At 33.8% G+C, this 20,165-nt stretch overlaps 3 protein-coding genes across 6 annotated transcripts; 2 read left to right on the top strand and 1 right to left on the bottom strand.

Moving 5' to 3' along the window:
* Window positions 1–524: 524 nt before the first annotated feature.
* On the top strand, window positions 525–6,270 carry LOC126674042 (ABC transporter G family member 15-like). Of its 2 annotated transcripts, none has more exons than XM_050368409.2 (9): window positions 525–1,072; window positions 2,702–2,778; window positions 2,951–3,412; window positions 3,609–3,731; window positions 4,219–4,350; window positions 4,757–5,041; window positions 5,134–5,406; window positions 5,499–5,606; window positions 5,713–6,270. In XM_050368409.2, exons 1-9 carry the CDS (start codon window positions 781–783, stop codon window positions 6,067–6,069), a joined length of 2,109 nt encoding a protein of 702 aa, XP_050224366.1. In that variant the 5' UTR covers window positions 525–780; the 3' UTR covers window positions 6,070–6,270. The 2 variants fall into 2 exon arrangements, with proteins under 2 accessions (XP_050224366.1, XP_050224367.1); XM_050368410.2 differs by lacking the exon at window positions 525–1,072 and adding an exon at window positions 2,378–2,456.
* Window positions 6,271–8,526: 2,256 nt separating this feature from the next.
* On the top strand, window positions 8,527–14,753 carry LOC126673087 (ABC transporter G family member 15-like). The gene is made up of 9 exons (XM_050367058.2): window positions 8,527–9,009; window positions 10,797–10,876; window positions 11,013–11,474; window positions 11,555–11,671; window positions 12,007–12,138; window positions 12,219–12,503; window positions 12,869–13,141; window positions 13,242–13,349; window positions 14,191–14,753. Exons 1-9 carry the CDS (start codon window positions 8,742–8,744, stop codon window positions 14,545–14,547), a joined length of 2,082 nt encoding a protein of 693 aa, XP_050223015.1. The 5' UTR covers window positions 8,527–8,741; the 3' UTR covers window positions 14,548–14,753.
* Window positions 13,785–17,954, bottom strand: LOC126673088 (protein TRAUCO). Of its 3 annotated transcripts, XM_050367059.2 has the most exons (4): window positions 16,798–17,954; window positions 15,221–15,761; window positions 14,200–15,042; window positions 13,785–14,039 (listed from the first exon to the last, which is right to left on the bottom strand). In XM_050367059.2, the coding sequence occupies exons 1-2, from the start codon at window positions 17,870–17,872 to the stop codon at window positions 15,496–15,498; spliced, it is 1,341 nt and encodes a 446-aa protein (XP_050223016.1). In that variant the 5' UTR covers window positions 17,873–17,954; the 3' UTR covers window positions 13,785–14,039; window positions 14,200–15,042; window positions 15,221–15,495. The 3 variants fall into 3 exon arrangements, with proteins under 3 accessions (XP_050223016.1, XP_055960914.1, XP_055960915.1); XM_056104939.1 differs by having other exon boundaries at window positions 14,200–15,761; XM_056104940.1 differs by having other exon boundaries at window positions 14,965–15,761.
* Window positions 17,955–20,165: the final 2,211 nt, after the last annotated feature.

Here is a 20,165-nt window from a genome sequence, read left to right as displayed (position 1 = left end):
AATTTTATTATAATATATTTAATTTATTAATTATTGAATTTAAAAAATTGTTTGATTTTAAAATTAGCTCTAATCACAAAAAAAAATACCAAAACTATGTAATTTGTGTCAGTTATAGCCAAATCTAATTTAATTATGTCGGTTGTCATGCCAGTCAATTGCTTAGTTGGCAGTGACGTGGATGACAAGGTGTCAAAAAAACCGGTTCGATTCAAAAATGGTCAAAAAAAAATATAAGAATCTGTTGGTTTTTAAAGATTTGGCTATAACTGACATAAAAGGTATAACTTTGGCAATTTTTTGGTGATTAAGCCAAAAAAATCATATTATATTTATGTTATTTTTTAATATTAAACTAACTAAATCCAATTAATTAATTAAACAAAATGAGTTTATTGACCTAAAGGCAAAGATTAACAAGTAAGCAAAAAAATAAAAGCAGAAAAAAATAAATGAAAATGGTACAACTAGTCAGCTTCTGCTACCATATATAAGTATGACATTCAAATGCATTAAATTCCTTTACTTGCCACCTAAAATCAATCCTACCGCCTCATTAAATTTTTTCTTTATCTTTTCCTCTTCCCCATCTTTAACCATACTTTTTTTATGATCTCCCCATTCACAAATTTAATATTTCAGTTGTTTGTTGATTGTTGTTTGATCAGTGTCATACCAATATAGCCTCAAATATTCCATATTTTCAAGTTTTATTTGCATGTTTTCACTTTTTTTCATTCTGTTTCTGACTAGCTAGAGTTTGTTTTTTCAAGAAAAAGTATGGAGATTGAGGTGGCTAGCAGTGATTTTAGTACAAAGAGTGACAGTTTAGGTACTACTGGTGGTGGTGATAACAGTAGTAGTAGTACATTTCAAGGTTATTCAGGTGGTGGTGAAGAGAGAGGGACTTATTTAGTATGGGAAAATTTGAGTGCTGTGATACCAAATTTTGGAAATAAACCAACTAAAAGGTTGCTTCAAGGGCTTACTGGATTTGCTGAGCCTGGGAGAATCACTGCTATTATGGGTCCTTCTGGGTCTGGAAAATCCACTCTTCTTGATTCACTTGCAGGTATAATGTATGCCAATTTCTTTTATGTTCATTCATGTACAAAATAAAGCTTCTTTTTTCGCACGGGTTTGGTCTAGTCGTCTAAGTCTCAGCTATCTGGGCACTATGTTTGCCGGTTCAAACCCCGGCTACGCCCTTTCCCATAGGGCTGCAGACCATTATAGTTATATGGGCCTACGGCGGTCCATATCTCGGGTTTTGACAGTAATTCTGGGCGTAATCCTGGATTTCGGCTCGGGAAGTGAGTCTTTTTTTTACGAAAAAAGAAAAAGTTTATTCCTTTATGGGGTTTTAACTATAAGCGCTAAGCAGCAAACTGCTAGGTCGTGGGTTCGATTCCTCCCACAAGCGCTCCCTGCTCCCCAAATTATCAAAAAAAACTATATTTTGTTTTCTCTCATTTGTAAGAATTGATTGTTTTGTTCTGTTCTGTTGATCTTATTGTTCAGTTGTGTGACACAAAACTTAAAAAATTTAAGCTTTTTCTTCCAATATTGGGATATGCAAAATATAGTGAATTTTTCTCACTTACCATTGGAGTAAGTAATTGATTTCTTGGAGTATTGCATATTTTCACAAGCCATAAATCTAACTAGTGTTTAATGTGTGTTGATTAATTAACTTTGTCCCATGAAAAATTGGGATTGAATCCTATTTGGTCCTGAAAAGTTGAAATGTTATTATAAATAGCAGCATATGAACAATATGATAGCTAATTACCAATTAGCATTTATGTAGCTTTTTTGTATTTTAGCTTATAGTTAGGAGTGCTATAGATTTGAACTTTAAATGAGAGGCTTGGGCAGTTGGGCACATGGAAAGTCTGAATACAGAAGTATATCTGATCTTATTACCAATAATAAATGATTGTTAGATGAATTGAATCATGTTCATACACCTTTCCCAAATGGCCCACTAAATTTATGGTGCAACTTTTTTGGACTTAACCAGTCCACATAGACAATTGAAGCAATATTAATTAGGTGTTAGATTAGGTGATTAATTTATTGCTAAAGGCCAAGCATGGACCAAGCTTCTAGTCTACTCCCATCCCTCACTGTTTCACATTAGTTGCCATTCATGGACTAACACTTGCTCTACTTGGCAGCATTGTCTTAACTTCATATCCCTTTCTAGTTTTGAATTCTCTTGTTTGTACAGTTAGTGTTAGTTAGTCCAATTATTTTGTAGCACTTTATTATAGGTCTTTAATCATATACTATAGCAAATAAAATGATGACACGTCAGTTTGGACGAAATGTCGGTGAAAAACAAACAACATTTTCTTTTCCTGTTTTCATGGAACTTAATATATGGATGTTGCTGTGGTTATTTGTCAACTTTGGATGACTGGCCAATTGTTCTTATGTAACCTTGCCGAAAGGTATTAAATGACGTAGTTGGTTAGCCATTAAGCATGATTTTGACTGAGAAGGAATTCTGATTTAGTAGTTCTAGAGCGTTACTGCTAATTTTTCTTGTGGTTTAATGTTAAAAAGGCTGAATAAGTGAGTTTTTATTCGAAATGATGACTTTAGCCAATAACTATAATTGTCTTGAGATACTTGGTGCTATTTGATTTAAAGTTCTGCTTGTTGGATCTGAAATTTGAGATTCATCTTGCCACAGGTAGACTCTCAAGAAATGTGATAATGACTGGAGATGTTCTGTTTAACGGAAAGAAGAAGCGGGCGGACTCTAGTGTTGTAAGTACTAAGGATCATGCAATTTTAAGTCCATCTTAATAGAAAACTGTATTATGAAATGCAAGCTTAAAGATTGATTAAGTTCAGCGTAAATTCTGCTGTAATCCTGTTTGTTACGCCAATAGCTCAATCGAATTCTTTCACTGAAGTGTTTTATTATGTTAAATTTCAGGCTTATGTAACACAAGAGGATATATTGTTAGGAACTCTTACAGTCAGAGAGACTGTTACCTATTCAGCACATTTAAGGTTTCCGTCTTCCATGACCAAGGAAGAAATATCTGACATCGTAGAAGGAACACTCATAGAAATGGGGCTCCAAGACTGCGCTGATCGGCTGATTGGAAACTGGCATTTAAGAGGCATAAGTGGTGGTGAAAAGAAGAGACTAAGCATTGCACTAGAAATCCTCACAAGACCCCTTTTATTGTTTCTCGACGAACCTACTAGTGGCCTTGATAGTGCATCAGCATTTTTCGTAATTCAAACTCTTAAAAATATAGCTCGAGATGGAAGGACAGTTATCTCTTCCATTCACCAGCCAAGCAGTGAAGTTTTTGCACTCTTTGACGACCTTTTCCTATTGTCTAGCGGGGAAACTGTTTATTTCGGCGAAACAAAGATGGCTGTAGAGGTTAGTTTTGAACCTAAAAAGAAAAAGACCAAAGCCTCAGATTAGCATCATTTTTCATTTTCATTTTCATATAACGAAAACACTTTTAATATGCTTAAACTGATTAAAAATTTGTCATATGTACTTGATATGCAATTATGAACATCATGCTCACGTTGATTTTACTGCAATCTAATGCTAGTATTGATTTATACAGTTCTTTGCTGAAGCTGGTTTTCCATGTCCAAGTAGAAAGAATCCATCTGATCACTTCCTACGTTGTATAAATTCAGATTTTGATGCTGTAACAGCTACTCTGAAAGGATCTCAAAGAAATCGTGTATGTATTATCTCCGAATTAAATTATTTATGTGATAGTTGAGCAACAAGTACTCCCTCCGTCCCATAAAGATAGAAAAAGTACCACCTTTTTTTGTCCCATAAAAATAGAAAAAGTAGAGTTAGTTAAGTTAAAAATTATCAAAATACCCCTACATGCTTATCATAAAACATTAAATGCATATTTTGAAAAGATAAACAAATGAGTTGTAAGTGCTATAATTAGTAGAGTGGCTTTGGGAAATGTACATAACTAATAAAGTACAAAGGGTAATTTAGACAAATTATCACAAATTACCTATAAATAACTACTTTCTTAATTCTTGTAAAATGAGTACTTTTTCTATCTTTACGGGACGGAGGGAGTATTTCTTTATTCATGAATCAGAATTTAGTTGGATTGGAGTTGACTTTGCTTCCTGATGAGTACTTGAGACAATTTGGATTACTTTTACTATAATAAACTTACTCGCCTGTCTTTACTATAGGAGGTCCCTGCGACATCAGATCCTTGGATGAATATGGCAACAGCAGAGATCAAATCACGGCTCGTTGAGAAATATAGGCGCTCAGGTTTTGCAAGAAAAGCAAAAGCTAGGATTAAGGAAATATCAGCAATGGTAAGCAAATGACACTGAACTTTTTGAAGATTTAACACTTTATGCATTGCTTGTCAATTTTAATTCCTCTTTCAAATGACTATATATTTAAGTGGTATGTTTTCATACTAGTTTGAACAATTAAAACCGCCCAAAGTTCTTTAAACTATAGTGCAATGCTGTAATGTATTACGAAATCTGATAAACATTGGTTTCTCTTTAACATGCTGGCTAGCTACAACCTGACATGCAAGATAGAGTTTACGCCTATTTAACGATACTTTCTTATAAAATCACCTTGCGTTATCTTCTCATACTAAAGAAATAGTTAAGTAAAAACTGTGGATGAGAAAATTCTTTGGCAGCAACATCTTAACAGCTAAGTCTTTTTGAAATATAATCGACGTTTGTTCATAACATCATGCAGGAAGGACTCGATATGGAAACAACAAATGCGAGTGAGGCAAGTAGGTGGAAGCAACTTCGAACACTGACCAAAAGATCATTTTTGAACATGTCCAGAGATGTGGGATATTACTGGGCAAGGATAGCAGTCTATATAGTTGTTTCTTTCTGTGTGGGTACTATATATTATGATGTCGGATATGGCTATACTGCAATATTGGCTAGAGTCGCTTGCGGTGGATTTATAACAGGCTTCATGACATTTATGTCTATTGGAGGCTTCCCGTCTTTCATAGAAGAAATGAAGGTAATGATACTATTTGTATGGTCTGATCCTGACATGAAATAGAGTTCTATATCGTTTTTCTGATATTGATAGTCATTCTTTTAATCATATAGGTGTTCTATCGAGAAAAGATTAATGGATATTATGGAGTTACAGTTTTTATCTTGTCCAATTACTTATCTTCATTCCCATTCTTGGCTGCAATTGCAATTCTTAGTGGGACTATATGTTTTTACTTGGTGAATTATCGATCGGGATTTGAATATTACGCGTTCTTCTGTCTCAATATCTTTTCCTGCATTTCTGTAATTGAGAGCCTGATGATGGTTGTAGCTTCAGTAGTTCCAAATTTCTTGACGGGTCTGATTACCGGGGCAGGAATCATTGTAAGTTTAAAGTAGACTTATGATTTTTTTGCGAGACTTCTTTTCGTAAACTTACGGTTTCATCTGATTTTATCTATTTAACATTCATGTAGGGAATCATGATGCTGACCTCCGGCTTCTTCCGTTTTCTGCCTGATCTTCCCAAGCCATTCTGGCGCTACCCGGTCTCATATATGAACTATGGAGCATGGGGACTTCAGGTAATCCTAACAAGTTAATGTGTTTCTTGAACTACAAGTTTACGCGAAAATAATCAATAGCATTGAAGATTTTGACACTAAAATTGCTGCTGTTATTATAATGCAGGGAGCATACAAGAATGATTTTCTCGGACTCGAATTTGATACCTTAATACCCGGCGGACCTAAAATCTCGGGAGAATACATCATCACTCATCAATTTGGAGTTGCATTAGATCATTCAAAATGGTGGGACTTAGCTATTATATTTTTCATCCTAATATGTTACCGGATTTTGTTCTTTATTGTTCTCAAGTTCAAGGAGAGAGCTTCACCGATCGTCAAGGATTTTTGTTCGAAAAGAACTCTGCAAAAACTCGAAAGGAGACCGTCTTTCAAGAAGTTGCCATCGTTAGTTTCCAAGAGGCACCAGCCTTTGTATGCACTGGCTGCTCAAGAGGGTCTCAATTCTCCACTCCATTAGAGACATTCTGTGTAATTCTTGCTCACACGGAAACCTGGAGAAATAGTTTTTTTTTTTTTTGTACTATTAAAGCATGTTATACAGAGTTCGGAAAATATTCATTCTGATTGAGATTATTATAAAGTAACAGATTTAACAGTCTGGAATAATCTTTTGGTGTAAGTAAAAAACATTTCTAGTAGTTTATGCTAGTTTTTTTAAGATGTGTGCACCTAAATTCATTGGAAAGAAGCTGGAGACTTGATATCAGAATATAAGTATTTAAAAAATTCACCATTTTATAAATTTTTTTACTTTTTAGATTTAAAATTTTAAAAATCTTCAATCCAAGAAATATAAGGCTGCTTGAGAAGTTAGTTTCAGTCAGGAACATAATTGTGTTAGGTTGATTAGAAATTTGCGTGTCAAAACATAAGGAAGGGGCCAGGCAGGGTCATGAATGCTATTTACTTGCATCAATCAATTTAGAAAAATTACCGCAATCTGTACCTTTCGAAATATGCATTTTCAGTGGCTGAACTTTTATTTTTTAAAATTGGTATTTTATTTTATTTTAAATATACTTTTAACCGTTTTTCTGATATCAATGTGATTAAAAAAGTAAAAATAAGAGAATATTTACTTAAATTTAGCTGTCACATTAGGAAAATATTAAGAACATTTTGTATATATGAGATATTTATTTGATATCGAAATAACAAATCCTATAAACAGATTTTATATTTAGTTTTGACGTAATTAGTAGTTCGATGATCGCAAAATTACTAAAAGCACTCATATGATATATTTTAAAAAGTGAAAATCCTAATTAAAATAAAATAATAATTTAAACACCAATTAAAAGATTTAGAAAAAGTTTAGATGTGATTACTGATTGGTATAGTTTGTCCAGTTTAGAACTTCATAATGGTTTTTGACAAACAAACATCTGATTCAGAAACAGATAGTCGTCAGAGAAAATTAGCAGGAGTTGAGAGATTCAAGAAATAGATGGCATAGCCTAAACTGCTGGCACCATATGAACAACAATGTCAACCCATTTATACTCTACAATTCACCAATTACTTTGAAATAACATAAATACCGTTGGTCAGATTATGAACTCTCGAGTTGACTCACTGAGCCATTTATACATAAAAGTAGCGAGGTGGCGTGGTCCAGGGCAGTGAAGCACGTGAATGCATTGATGAGAATGGGAGATATATTCCTATTAGGTTCTTCTCTTCTTTTAGAGGCTCTTAAGCGCTCATCTTTCTTTTTGCTTTCTGCTCTTTCTATTCCAAACTGCCACCTTTGTCGATTTTTTTTTTAGTTTTTAAACAAAATCAAATTCAATGTACCGGCTTAAAATGGTTAACTCTCGGTTTTGATTCACTACAATAGTGCCCGAATCGACTCTCCAAAGGCGATGATTAATTCCGGTTTCTAGTTGGACATCATCGTCTATGTCTGTATTTATACTTTTTGTTTTTTCGAATAAATTGTTTTGTTTTGGAGGTTTATGTATTAACTTTTTTGTGGTTTGGATGTTTTAAATTCAAGCTCGTTGTGTTAATTTTTAGCGTTTATTTAAACTTCAAATTTAAATTCTTTGATGAATTAAAGTCCTAATCACATCGTTAGAATATGTTTGGAGCGAAACAAACTGAATGGCAATTCTAATAGTGTAAATAGTGACAAGAAATTCTCACTATTTGAATTTATCTTGTTTATTGGACAAAAAAATTATATTTATATTTAGAGCAAATTATGATGAAATTTCTGAGATTTATCATAATTAATAATTTGGTACCACTTGTTTTAAAAGTCTATTTAATGGTATTTCACTTTCAATTCCGTTAATCATTAAATCTCTCATTTAATTTCGACATTTACTTTCAAACGATTTAGTACCCCCACTTTTAATTACGTGAACTATTCGATCCCTCAGTTTTAATTTTGATAAACTATATTTTAAAACGATCTGATACCTCAGTTTTAATTCCGTTAAACGATTTGGTCCTCCAAATTAGCAGAAGGGTCTCTCAGTTAACGAAATTAAAACTGAGAGACCAATAAGTGTACTTTAAAATAAGGAGCACCAAACTGTTAATTATGGTATACCTCAGAGATCTCAGTGTAATTTGCTCTTAGATTTATGTTGTTTCGTTTCTTCCATTTGATCAATTATTCGGTTTAATAGTGTTTTAAATACATTTTTTTCAGTTGATCTACAATGTTTTGACATTTACCTTAATAATATATATCTTCTGATGCAAAAAATACAATAAATACATAAATACTTTTAATTTAGTTTTTCCAAAATACAATAAATACTTGATGTACTTCGAGTATATAGTATCATATACATGCAATGCAAGTATTGAAAATTAAATTAAATATTTCTTAGTATGTCTATTTCATGTCACTGTGCATGCAGCAGCCAATTTATGAAGCTAGCAACAGCACTAGTGTTAGCTTTGGTTTGGTCGTTCTAATTATTGCCAAAGTAAATAACTCATTATTACAGCCTCACCAGTTCCTCATCAGATTGTCTTAATTCATAACTATAAATATATATCCACTCTCTGCTTATTTAACCATTTCTTTACTACACCATACTAAAACACTTCAAACGCAAATATTTATATGTTGTTGTTTGGTCTTTTTTTAAGGGTTTTTGTGTTGGGCTGATGATGGAGATAGAGCAAGTTTTTAGTTACAACGACGGCGGCTGTGGAGGCGTGGAGGGATGTATAATGAGAGAAGGCGGCGGCGGCGGAGGAGGAGAGTGTGTGTATTTGGTATGGGAGGACTTGACGGTGGTGCTGCCCAATTTTAGTGAAGGGCCGACAAGAAGGTTACTTAATGGGCTTAATGGGTATGCTGAACCGGGTCAGATTATGGCTATTATGGGTCCTTCTGGTGCGGGCAAATCCACCCTCCTTGATGCTTTGGCAGGTTTTTCCCTCTCTTTTTTTTTGCTTTCTACTTCATTCAAAAGATTTTGCATACACTAATTATATTTAATTTGTTTTAGATTTTTACTTAGTTCATTAGAGACAATTTTTGGAGGTTTTTACTTTCCAATAATCACTATTATAGCCCTTAAATATTAACTTAAAATTACTATTTTCTCCCTAAATAGTAGTAATAAGACATGCATTTACATACTCCTCATGCGCACACACCCTTCTATTTGAAACCGAACCGAACTGAATTTATTTAATGGATTTGAATTTTTAAAATGAATCAAGACGGTCGATTCGTTTGATTTTGTCAGTTCAGTTTGGTTATTTTGACTTGGTTTGAACTAGTTAAAAAAACTAAATTTTATGTTCAAAACTGAATCAAATTGAAAAATTTAAAACAAATATAGTGTTAAACCAAACCGAACTAAATTTCTTGATTTGGTTCGATTATTCAGTTAATGTCAGAAATATAATAAAAGAAGGGTGCGTTAGGTTTAAGAGAATTATTATTTTTTTAGTTGGCCATCCGGTTTTCAGGATTTTGCCGCGACTAATCCGGTCCAACCCCGGTCACGCACATGGCATAGTGAGTGAGTGTCACCGGAATTTTTTGCATTTACAAGACTCGAACACGAGACCTTGCTTAAGAATATTATTTTAAGTAGTAGTATATGATATTACTCTCCTTAGTTTGATGAGTAGAAGAAACATTTCTGGTCTCTTAGAATATTTACTATTGATGCCCAATACATTTGCTGGTCACTCAATTTTATTTACTGTGATATTATCTGAGTAGACAGAAGGGGTTATTTATATTCTTTGTTTAGGTGTAAGTATTTAATGCATTTGGACCTACATTTATTGACAAATAGAAAATATATTTCATATTTGTGGCGGGAGCTGTCATCTTCTCAGGTCTTGGTCATCTTTAATTTATGAAATTATTTTGAGCTACTTCATGATTTAAGGTTTTTTTTTATTATTATTTCTAAATACCTCTTGTTTTTTTTTTGGTTGGTAGCTATTAAATTCTCTTTTAATGAAAATTATTTATTGTTCGTTCTGCTTTTACTTCTCCTCTTATCGCCATCAATTTTTACCGAACCCTAAATTAGATTTTAAAATTTCCGTACGTGTTGTGTGTCAAATTTTCTCTCTAGTGTTTAATGCATCATGCATGGTTTTGTTTCTTCTGACTAGAAAATCAAACAAAAATTCAGAACTATACAGAGAATTTCAAAGCTAAACTTTTAAATTATTTAATCAAAATCACAGAATTTTAGTTTCTTTATTTTACCAATAAGAATAAATTTTCTTAGTGATTTCAGGACATTCGGTAATTGTAAAGTTCACTGTCTAAATTGAAAGAAACGAAAATTCCGAGAAATAAAAATAATACTCCCTCCGTTCTTTTTTAGTTGTACATTTAGACAAATGAATTTGTCTACATTTAGTTGTCCATTTAGAATTTCAAGATAACATTAGCTATTATCTTCCAAATTTAACCCTCCCTAATAAATGACTCTATAACTCAATTTACAAAGCATTTATTATATAGTAGGGTTATATTAGTATTTACTTCTATTATTTAAGACAAAAATCCCACTATCTTAATATGTGTAATTTTGGCTAAATGGACAACTAAAAAAGAACGGAGGTAGTATAAAAATTTAGTGACCATGAATAATAAATGCCCATTTAAAATTGTATCATTAGCAAATGATTGTTAGTATAAAAAAAAGTTCAATTTATATGAATTGACTTGAAATATTGCAGGTAGACTCTCAGGAAATGTTCTCATGACCGGAAATGTTCTATTTAATGGCAAGAAGAAGAGACTTGGCTATGCTGGTGTTGTAAGTTAGACTGTAATTTTCTTAAATCCACCAACAATTAATTATTCCAAACAAGATTCAAATTATTTTGATTCAAAATATGTACTAGTAAATTCAGACTTTAGCCGTAATTAATGCAGTGATTTCTTTAATTCAGGCTTATGTAACACAAGAAAATACACTGCTGGGGACTCTAACTGTTAGAGAAACCCTAACATACTCAGCTCATTTAAGACTGCCAAGCAGTATGACTAAAGAAGAGATCGACGGAATTGTAGAGGGAACGATAATGGAAATGGGTCTCCGAGATTGCGCGGACCGGCTAATCGGAAACTGGCATTTAAGAGGGATAAGTGGTGGAGAGAAAAAAAGGCTAAGCGTTGCGCTCGAAATATTGATTAAGCCAAATCTTTTATTTCTTGATGAACCCACCACCGGACTAGACAGTGCATCAGCTTTTTTTGTTATTCAAACACTTAAAAATATAGCTCGAGATGGAAGAACTGTGATCTGTTCGATTCACCAGCCGAGTAGTGAAGTTTTCGCATTGTTTGATCATCTTTTTCTGTTATCTGGTGGTGAAGTAGTTTATTTTGGAGAAGCAAAGTTGGCTGTAGAGGTGGCAATTGGTTTTTCTCTTAACTATAGTATAAATATATTGATTGTCGAATTTGACTGACCTGATCGCGGACTTTGCAGTTCTTTGCAGAAGCCGGATTCCCATGTCCGAGTAGGAGAAATCCTTCCGATCATTTTCTTCGTTGTATCAATTCAGACTTTGATCTAGTCACTGCCACTTTGATGGGTGCTCACAGAGTATGCACAATTCTGCTTGGAGTGTAGTCGAGCCAACTCACGGAGTTTTTCGAAATTAAAAAATAACTTGATATTAACACCAAGTCGAACTCGAGTTCAAACTACTCGAGCGAAATTGTCAAGTCGAATTTGAGTATTAACATACTCAGATCGATAGACTTGCGAGCCTAATCAAGTTCAATTAATTTACTTTTGAAGCTCGAATTCCAAAAATAATACTCGGTCAAATTCAAGATGTGTTTCGACTCAACTCAGCTTGATTACATGCATTTCCATTCTATTAGATTTCATTGACCGAAACTATGATACAAAAGATTGATGAATTTTACCTGCAGGAAATTCAAATGTCATCAGATTCTTTGACCAATCTACCTATTGCAAAAATCAAGGCAGTTTTAGTTAAGAAATATAAGTTATCTAATCACGCAGCAAGAGCAAAAGCTAGGATTAGAGAAATTTTGACCACTGTAAGCTTCTCCATATAAGACTTGCAGCTCTATTGCATATTCTTTTAAAGCTACTGATAACACTAATATTTGTACTGCAGAAAGGGCTTGAGATTAAAAGAAAAGGAGAAATGCAAGCAAACTGGTGGAAGCAACTTGTAGTATTGACAAAGAGATCATTCATTAATATGTGGAGAGATTTGGGATATTACTGGGTGAGGATAGGTATCTACCTTGCCTTGTCTATTTGTGTCGGAACCGTCTTTCAGAATGTCGGAACAGGCTTTACTGCTATCTTGGCTCGCGGAGCTTGCGGTGGATTTATATCAGGCTTCATGACTTTCTTGTCCATAGGCGGCTTCCCTTCTTTCATTGAAGAACTCAAGGTATTTGACTCGAACTCGATCTAGTTTCATTTTAAGAGGAGCTCGAGTTCAAATTCGATAGAATAATTGAGACTCAAACTCGACTCGGTTATTTATATAAATATTTAAAAATTCAATTTCAGACTCACAAGCTAATCTAACCGAGTATATCGATGCGCGAGCTCAACTCAGCAATTAACTCGAATAACTCGAGCAGTTCAAACTCAAACTCAATTATTATAAAGTCGATCCTGAATATTCTTTGAATCAATCTAGAGTAACTTGTGAGTTGACTCGAATCGCTTACCACCCCCCGATTCCCATAGCACGCATGATGCCACCAGCATGCGTTATACAGATTCATGAATTTTCTGTTCTATAAGCAGGTTTTTCATAAAGAAAGGCTTAATGGGCATTATGGAGTTGGAGTATATATTCTGTCAAACTTCCTCTCTTCGTTCCCGTATTTGACTGTGATGTCGCTGTCTACTGCAAGTATTATCTTTTACATGGTGAAATTCAGATCTGGATTCACACACATGTTCTATGCGTTCATCGACCTTCTAAGCAGCATAGCAGCAGTAGAGAGCTGCATGATGACAATAGCTTCACTTGTTCCTAACTACCTAATGGGTGTCATAATTGGAGCTGGATTTATTGTAAGCAAGAAAAATAACAAAAAGTTTTTTTTCTTACCTCTAGTTTTTATTTACGTTTCTTCCGGAAATTCATTACTTCACTTTTCATGTTTGTTTCCAGGGAATCCTGATGGTGACTTCTGGATTCTTTCGTTTGCTGCCTGATCTTCCTAAGGTTTTCTGGCGCTACCCAGTTTCTTATATCAATTTTGGAGCGTGGGGATTGCAGGTAATCACATTTAGCTTGTGGCTACTACTTCTTAAAGTTAATCTGGTTTGGTTAACAAAAACTTTGGTTCGATTATGGTCAACAGTTTTAAAATTTTAGTTAACTGAATCAACCAAATATTTCATTTTTATTTCAATTATTATTCTTTAAATTTTAATAAGTTAACCAAATCAACCGACTAACTCCATCGGTTTGGTTTTGCATCTTTTAGATTTGATAGTTTGGTTGGTTCGGTTAAAGAGAGATAGTAATTCGGTTACTTTAATTTTTGATTAAATCGGTCGGTTTTAACCATACCGACGGTTTGCTCACCCCTACATAAGATCCTTGTTTCAGAATGCCAAGACATTTCGAAACAAGAATCTCTCCTTGAAAAATGATAGATAATTGCAACAGACATAACGAAAGATTACAGAATTCCAACCCGAGAACAACTTTAAAATCCAACCTTTTTTGAGCTTTAGAGACCAAAAGGCATAATGTACAAAATCATAAGTAAAGATAGGAGTTCTACAACAACTAACAAGTCATGTGTGCCTAATACTTTTAAGTTATAATTTTACCCTACAAATCAGTTCAGTAGCTTAAACATGTAACTTTACAACATTGGCAAATAAAAAAACCTGATTCCTGAAACCATCCAGAACAAACCAGCTGGGCGGTGTTCATTCTCAGTCCTTACCAAAAGTCCTGCATGAAAAATGTTGCATATACATATAAGCTCAACACAACAAAAAAGAAAAATACAAAAGATTCTACTCCAGCACAGCATAAGACAGCAACAAAATTCATGTACATGTTATAGGAATCTAATTTTCAACACTGTTAAATGGAAATGCAGGGAGCTTACAAAAACGACTTGATCGGGGTGGAGTTTGATCCTCTGGAGCCAGGCGGCCCAAAACTGAAAGGCGAAGATGTTCTTATAAACATGCTTGGCGTCAATCTAAATCATTCAAAATGGTGGGACTTAGCTGCTGTTGTGATTCTTCTCATATGTTTCAGACTTTTATTCTATGCAATTCTCAAGTTCAAGGAGAGTACTTTGCCAGTGTTTCATAAAATTTATGCAAAGAGAACTATACAACATATGAAGAAGAGGCCATCTTTCAGAAAAAATTCACCATTCCCTTCCATGAGGCATCAAACTCCCCACCCTTTGTCTTCTCAAGAGGGTCTCAATTCTCCAATTAATTAGCAGCAGCACCCAAATGAAGCATAACACAGTTAGATATTCGCCACTTTCTAACAAAGATTGATCTGTGCATCATGTATCTTATGACCACAGCAGTTACATAGTTTTTTTTTGGTACTTCTAAACTACATTTAAATACACATCATTCTCTAGTAGCGTAGCTAGCTACAGAAGTTTCCAATAGTGGTATGTTCAAGTGTTTTGAGTGAGTTTGAGTTTTTCCCCTTCCTCTCTCAATCTCTCTCTTTCTCTCTCGTATAGTTGCACTTCACTCATAATAAAGCAATCTATATTCTTATAATTTTCATGTTTTCTTTTAGCTTACTCCTGAAAAAAGTAGTTCGAAAAGAAAAAAAAGGGAAAAATACAGCTTCTGCTGAAATAAGTTGAAACCTCACTCTCATATGAGAAAGACCAAACCTGACTGTTTCCCTCAACTTCTAGATGGTTTCACCTGACTCTTCTCCATACAGTTTCAGGACGGTGGTCATTCATTTCCTATTAACAGAAAGAAGTTTCATCAGATTAAAGATAAAGGGAAACCATCATATTCCTTCTCAAAAGGGAGAAATAATTAAAATCATGCACATTGAACTTCATGAATGGGAAAAGCAGTCATCAATGTCTTTTTCTTCATGAAACTAGGAAATAAAAATAAAACAAAACGAAGGCAAACCTCATTTCCAAATTTCTGAGGAGAGACGACAGCATATTCACCTGATAATAAGAATTGAAAAAATGGCATAATCTCCGAAACATCTAGCACGCAAGTTAGAATAGAGACTCATGCAACAGCATTACATTTCAATTAAAAGAATCAACTTTTTTTTCTTGCCATGGAAGTTCGGTATACAAATCAAATTAATTTATCTGTCAGTCCTAACTTTAATTAAAATTACAAATAGATCTTAACTTGGAATAAGATCTGGACCCCAAAAGACGGTAAACTGTCTAATGTTTGTTCTCACTGGACACACCATTTTCAACACGATTGTCGCACCCATGATAAGGAACTTCAAACATCGGTCTAGGAATTGGACGCCCACCAAAATCCTCAGGAAAGAATTCAAAGTTGGGGCCGAAGTTAAACTTGACTGTGCAGTTAGGCTGATTTGGAAGGGTGTACATTGAAGCAGCTGGATAATAACGACCACCATATAAATCCTTATAAGCAACGTCTTGACATACCCCATTTTTGAAAAATGATATCTCACTTCCTGCACATTAAAACAATAAATGTAAATACTGATGTCCAGATGCAAAGAACAATGACATACTGGCTTCCCAAATATAGAGAGAGTATATACTATGCTACACTGATTATAAATCAAAAGGAACAAAGTCAAAAGGACTTGATGACATATAGATGAAGGCTGCAACAATGAATTCCAATATAATACACATTCCTTTTTTTTGTCTCACCAGTTAGTAAAACACTGTGGTACCTTCTCTATATCCATTAAATAGTTAAGACTAATACTATGATATCAATTCAGGTTGTAAAATGTAAAGAAACTGCTAATGCATATTTCAAACAAACACAGGGTTGAGAACATAATCTTGCTTCAAAACTGAATCTGCATAAAATGCTTTTCATATTAATTCCCACAGCAGATTTAAAGGCAATAATGATATTCTAAGCAAAAGCACGTTAAAAGTTTACATAATCAAATTTTAAAAAAATTAACAATCCATGAAGAAAAGCAAGGAGAAACTTCAAATGTGAGATGGCTCTACAATCAAACCAAAAGTAAAGCACCAGCATTCAAGCAAAACGTCCAATACCAAAATCACCTAAGAACTAACCAACTTTGCTCTCATGAGTATAGAGTTTCACCTAAAACTAAGGAAAATGCATAGTCTGAAGTTGCCAAGCTACAGAACAGCAAAAAGATAACCTAAACCCAATTACGTAAAATTATTACCTCCTGACTACTAATCATTCTCAAAGGTTAAGGATGCATTGGATATAAAACCATACTTACCTAAACAGTGGTAGAGCAACCATTACTGTGTCAATCTCTTTGATGCAAATTAATACAAAAATACTATAAATCGGTGCATTTAACTTAATCACCCCATATGTTCTTATTCATTTGAAAACAATTGCAGTCCCATACCGGCATCAACAAATTCAAAGAGCATTAAATATCCAATGAGAGCACCAACAAAAACATCGATAACGGATAAAGATCAACTAAAGAAAAATGCAAGCATTGTCAATAAAAAGCTTCAAAAGTAAGCAAAACTAACCTGGTACAATCTTGGGAGGATCTTCTTTAGAATCAGGAGCACAAACATATCGCTGACCTTTATACCAAACCAACTGCGGCGGCTTAGGAACATAAGCCAAACCATCAGGCAAGTTAATATAAAACCCAATAACATCCCCTTCTTTATACCCTTCCTCGCCATACTTCTCTCTCAAAGCCTTATGAACTTTACTCCCATCAATATCCCTATACCCAAAACTATTCCCATCATACCCAACAGGAGCCTGCAAATCCCCCTTCTCGGTCGACCACCCGAGCCGCGTATGCCCCGTCTCTCCCAACTTCACAACCTTAATCTCAAAATACCAAGCCCCTTCACAAACCCCCCTCGTAGCTCTCACCATTCTATACCCTTTGGCACTACCAGCACTCAATCTATCCTCACTTAACTCAACTTTCTCAGCTTTATAAACTTTAGATAGGCAAATATTTGAATCAGGGGTGTCATCAGTTTTGTCTTGTAATCTAGGTACTGGCGTAATTAACACATTGTCCTGTGTAGGGGTGTTTTGGGGATTTGGTTTAGTTTTTTTCTTACCTTTGCGTGTGGATTTTGTCACCCAGACGTTGTTGTTGTTCTTTTTCTTTGATTTCTTCTTCGGCGGAGGTGCTTGTGGCGGAGGCGGAGGTGGTAGTAATGTCGCCGGTAATGCGGCGGTTGTTGAAGTTTTTGTTGCGTCGTTAGGTACATTGTCGGTTGGAGTTGGTGGGGTTAGGGTTGAGAGGTGTTTTTGTTTCTTAGGAGGTGGGTCGTCGTCGAATTCTTCGTCGTCGTCGTCGTATTCGTCTAGCTGTCGTTTTGGTGTGGGTTTCTCTGTGTCGTTTGAGGTTGTCGGGTCTGATTCGGATATAAACGGGTCTTGTTGTTTGATTGAGTCGCCGTTTTGTGACGTGTCCGTCTCGTTTTGGGTTTGTTCTGCCTCCGGAAGCTCAATTGCTGCTGCGGTGGCGGCGATGGAGGTGGTGGAAGCCGGTGGAGGATCGGGATCGTCGGATTTAGTGGGTTCTTCTCCGCCGTTTTGTTCTACGCCATGATTAATTTGAAGAGGATCCATTAAGGGTTTTGAATTGGGAATTTTGTTAACAAAACGAAGAGAAAGCTGGACGATACAGTCTGAGGAACTGAGAGGAAGTAGAATACAAATCGCAACGGGAAGAACTGAAATCAAGTGGGCTCAATGGGCTTTATTAGGGTTGGGGAAAGCTGTTTTATGGGCTTTTAATTTCGAATTTTAATTGGGCTTTTATGATTAGTGTTGACTGTTTGACCAACGCTAACATAAACCACAGCTACAGTGTTAGCTGTCCACGACTTACATGCCAAAGTCTTTAGGTCAAGTCTTCCTACGCGTTTACCTTTTTTATTATTAAACTATATATTATTTGTTGCACTTTCTATTTAAGTTCATAGAAAGTATTTATGCAAATAGAATATAACATCAGTTGTGCAACACTAATATTTATTTATGCACCGACGAGCTATAACTCAAATACTATAAACGTTAAGCAACATTTTGTTAGATTGTAAGTTCAATTTTTTCCACAAACGATCTTTACTCCCAATTATCAAAAACAAAGAAAATATTCATGCATTTCACAAATAGCTCGTAATTTAATTTATCAATGTATGCTTATTTTATTAATATTTATTTAGTAACAAAGTTTAAAAATCATTATTTTTTCAACATTGCATACCTTTATCAATATTGATTATTAGCATGATTGATGTTGACATAACATTTTGTTAAAACTAATAATTCGTTTATAAATTAAATTATTGAAGTATTAGTAGTTATTTCCTTTATCAAATAATTGGAGTTTCTTATTTTGCCTGTAATAGTCAGATAGTGTATTTCTATAATTCACTGATGAATTTAATAAAAATATGATTATTAATTATAATTAAAAAATTAATAATTTAATCATTAGCACAGTTTATAGTAAAGTAATGTCTTAGAAAAATAATGTACTTGATGGTTTAGCCTGATCGATAAGCCTCTCGCATGCACATCACGAGATTGGGGATTCAACTCCGATTTTCGCTAACACAATGTATGTCTTAGTTAATTTTTAACTAATTCCGCTGACAACTAACTGACATGTATAACTTTTGAAGTTGATAAAAAAATATTTAAAATAATAATAATACATAACGAATATTCCCTCCGTTTCATTAAAAAGGTTTCATCTTCTATTTTGAAATGTCTCATTTAAAAAACTTAATTTTCATTTTTAAAATATTTTTTCACTAATTTTTTTTATTCTTCTTTTAGTCATTTTAAAAGAACTTTTTGAAAAGTTGTACTGTTATTAATAGTGGCAAAACATGAAAAAAATATATAAAAAACAATAAATATTTTTTTAATCTGTGTATAAAAGTAAATTGAACTTTTTAAGTGGAATGGGGGAGTACAATATATGTATTTTGTATTAAAGCTATATAAAAATTTATAAAAGATGCTCAAATTTGTAATTTTATTTATAATAAAGACTTAATCACCAAAAAGCCTCCACCTTTCAGCCTCTTTTCAATTGCATTGCGACGTTGTAATTTTGTATAATTCACCTAAATTCATACCTTTCGTTTTCAATTCCACCCTCAAAATCAAATTAGACTCTTTTCCATTCGAAAAAAATTTATAAAAACCCTTATAAAATACTAGCTTGAACTCTTTTTCATACAAAAATGCAAATTTAAGTGACTTGGACAAAATTGTAACGTCGGGATGCAAGTGTAAAGGAGTTAAAAGGTGGAGATTTTGTTTTTGATAATACAATAAAATCCTAAAAAGTCTATGGCGTAACTATATAATAGAAGTCAAAGTCGACGGAAAGCCTCCTTTCTTGTCCGATGTAAAGTGTAAACAATTTCCTCGGTGAAGTCAAACTTAGATCGGAGCCAACTACCCGTATCAGTCACATGTTTGTGGTATCTAATAGTTACAGTCAAATTGATTACTGACACGTTCATATCCCATCCATCGTAGATATACTGTCCCACTCCCGCTTGCTGTAAAGTGCAAAAAACAGTAAATTAGTTAAATATGGAAATGATTGATAACAGTAATGTTGAAAAATATTTAAATATATAACTCATAAAATATAAATTTTTTTACTCAGGTGTAGACTGTTGTAGAAAAAAGAGGAGTGAAGCTTTTAAAATTTATACAAGTCTTTTATAAATTTATCTTTTTTGTTTAGTTATCTTTTACTTTGTTGTTAATTTATTTATTGGATGAAAATAATTCTTGATTTCATTTAAAAACTTACTTTAATTTAAATAAATGGCTATAAATAAAATATAAAGATAAAAAAGTAATGATTTTAGATTTTTTTTAGGATAAAATT

Source organism: Mercurialis annua, linkage group LG3 (assembly GCF_937616625.2).
Source record: "Mercurialis annua linkage group LG3, ddMerAnnu1.2, whole genome shotgun sequence".
Taxonomy (NCBI): Eukaryota; Viridiplantae; Streptophyta; class Magnoliopsida; order Malpighiales; family Euphorbiaceae; genus Mercurialis; species Mercurialis annua.
Note: the sequence above shows the minus strand (reverse complement) of the source record. Positions and strands in the feature narration are given on the sequence as shown.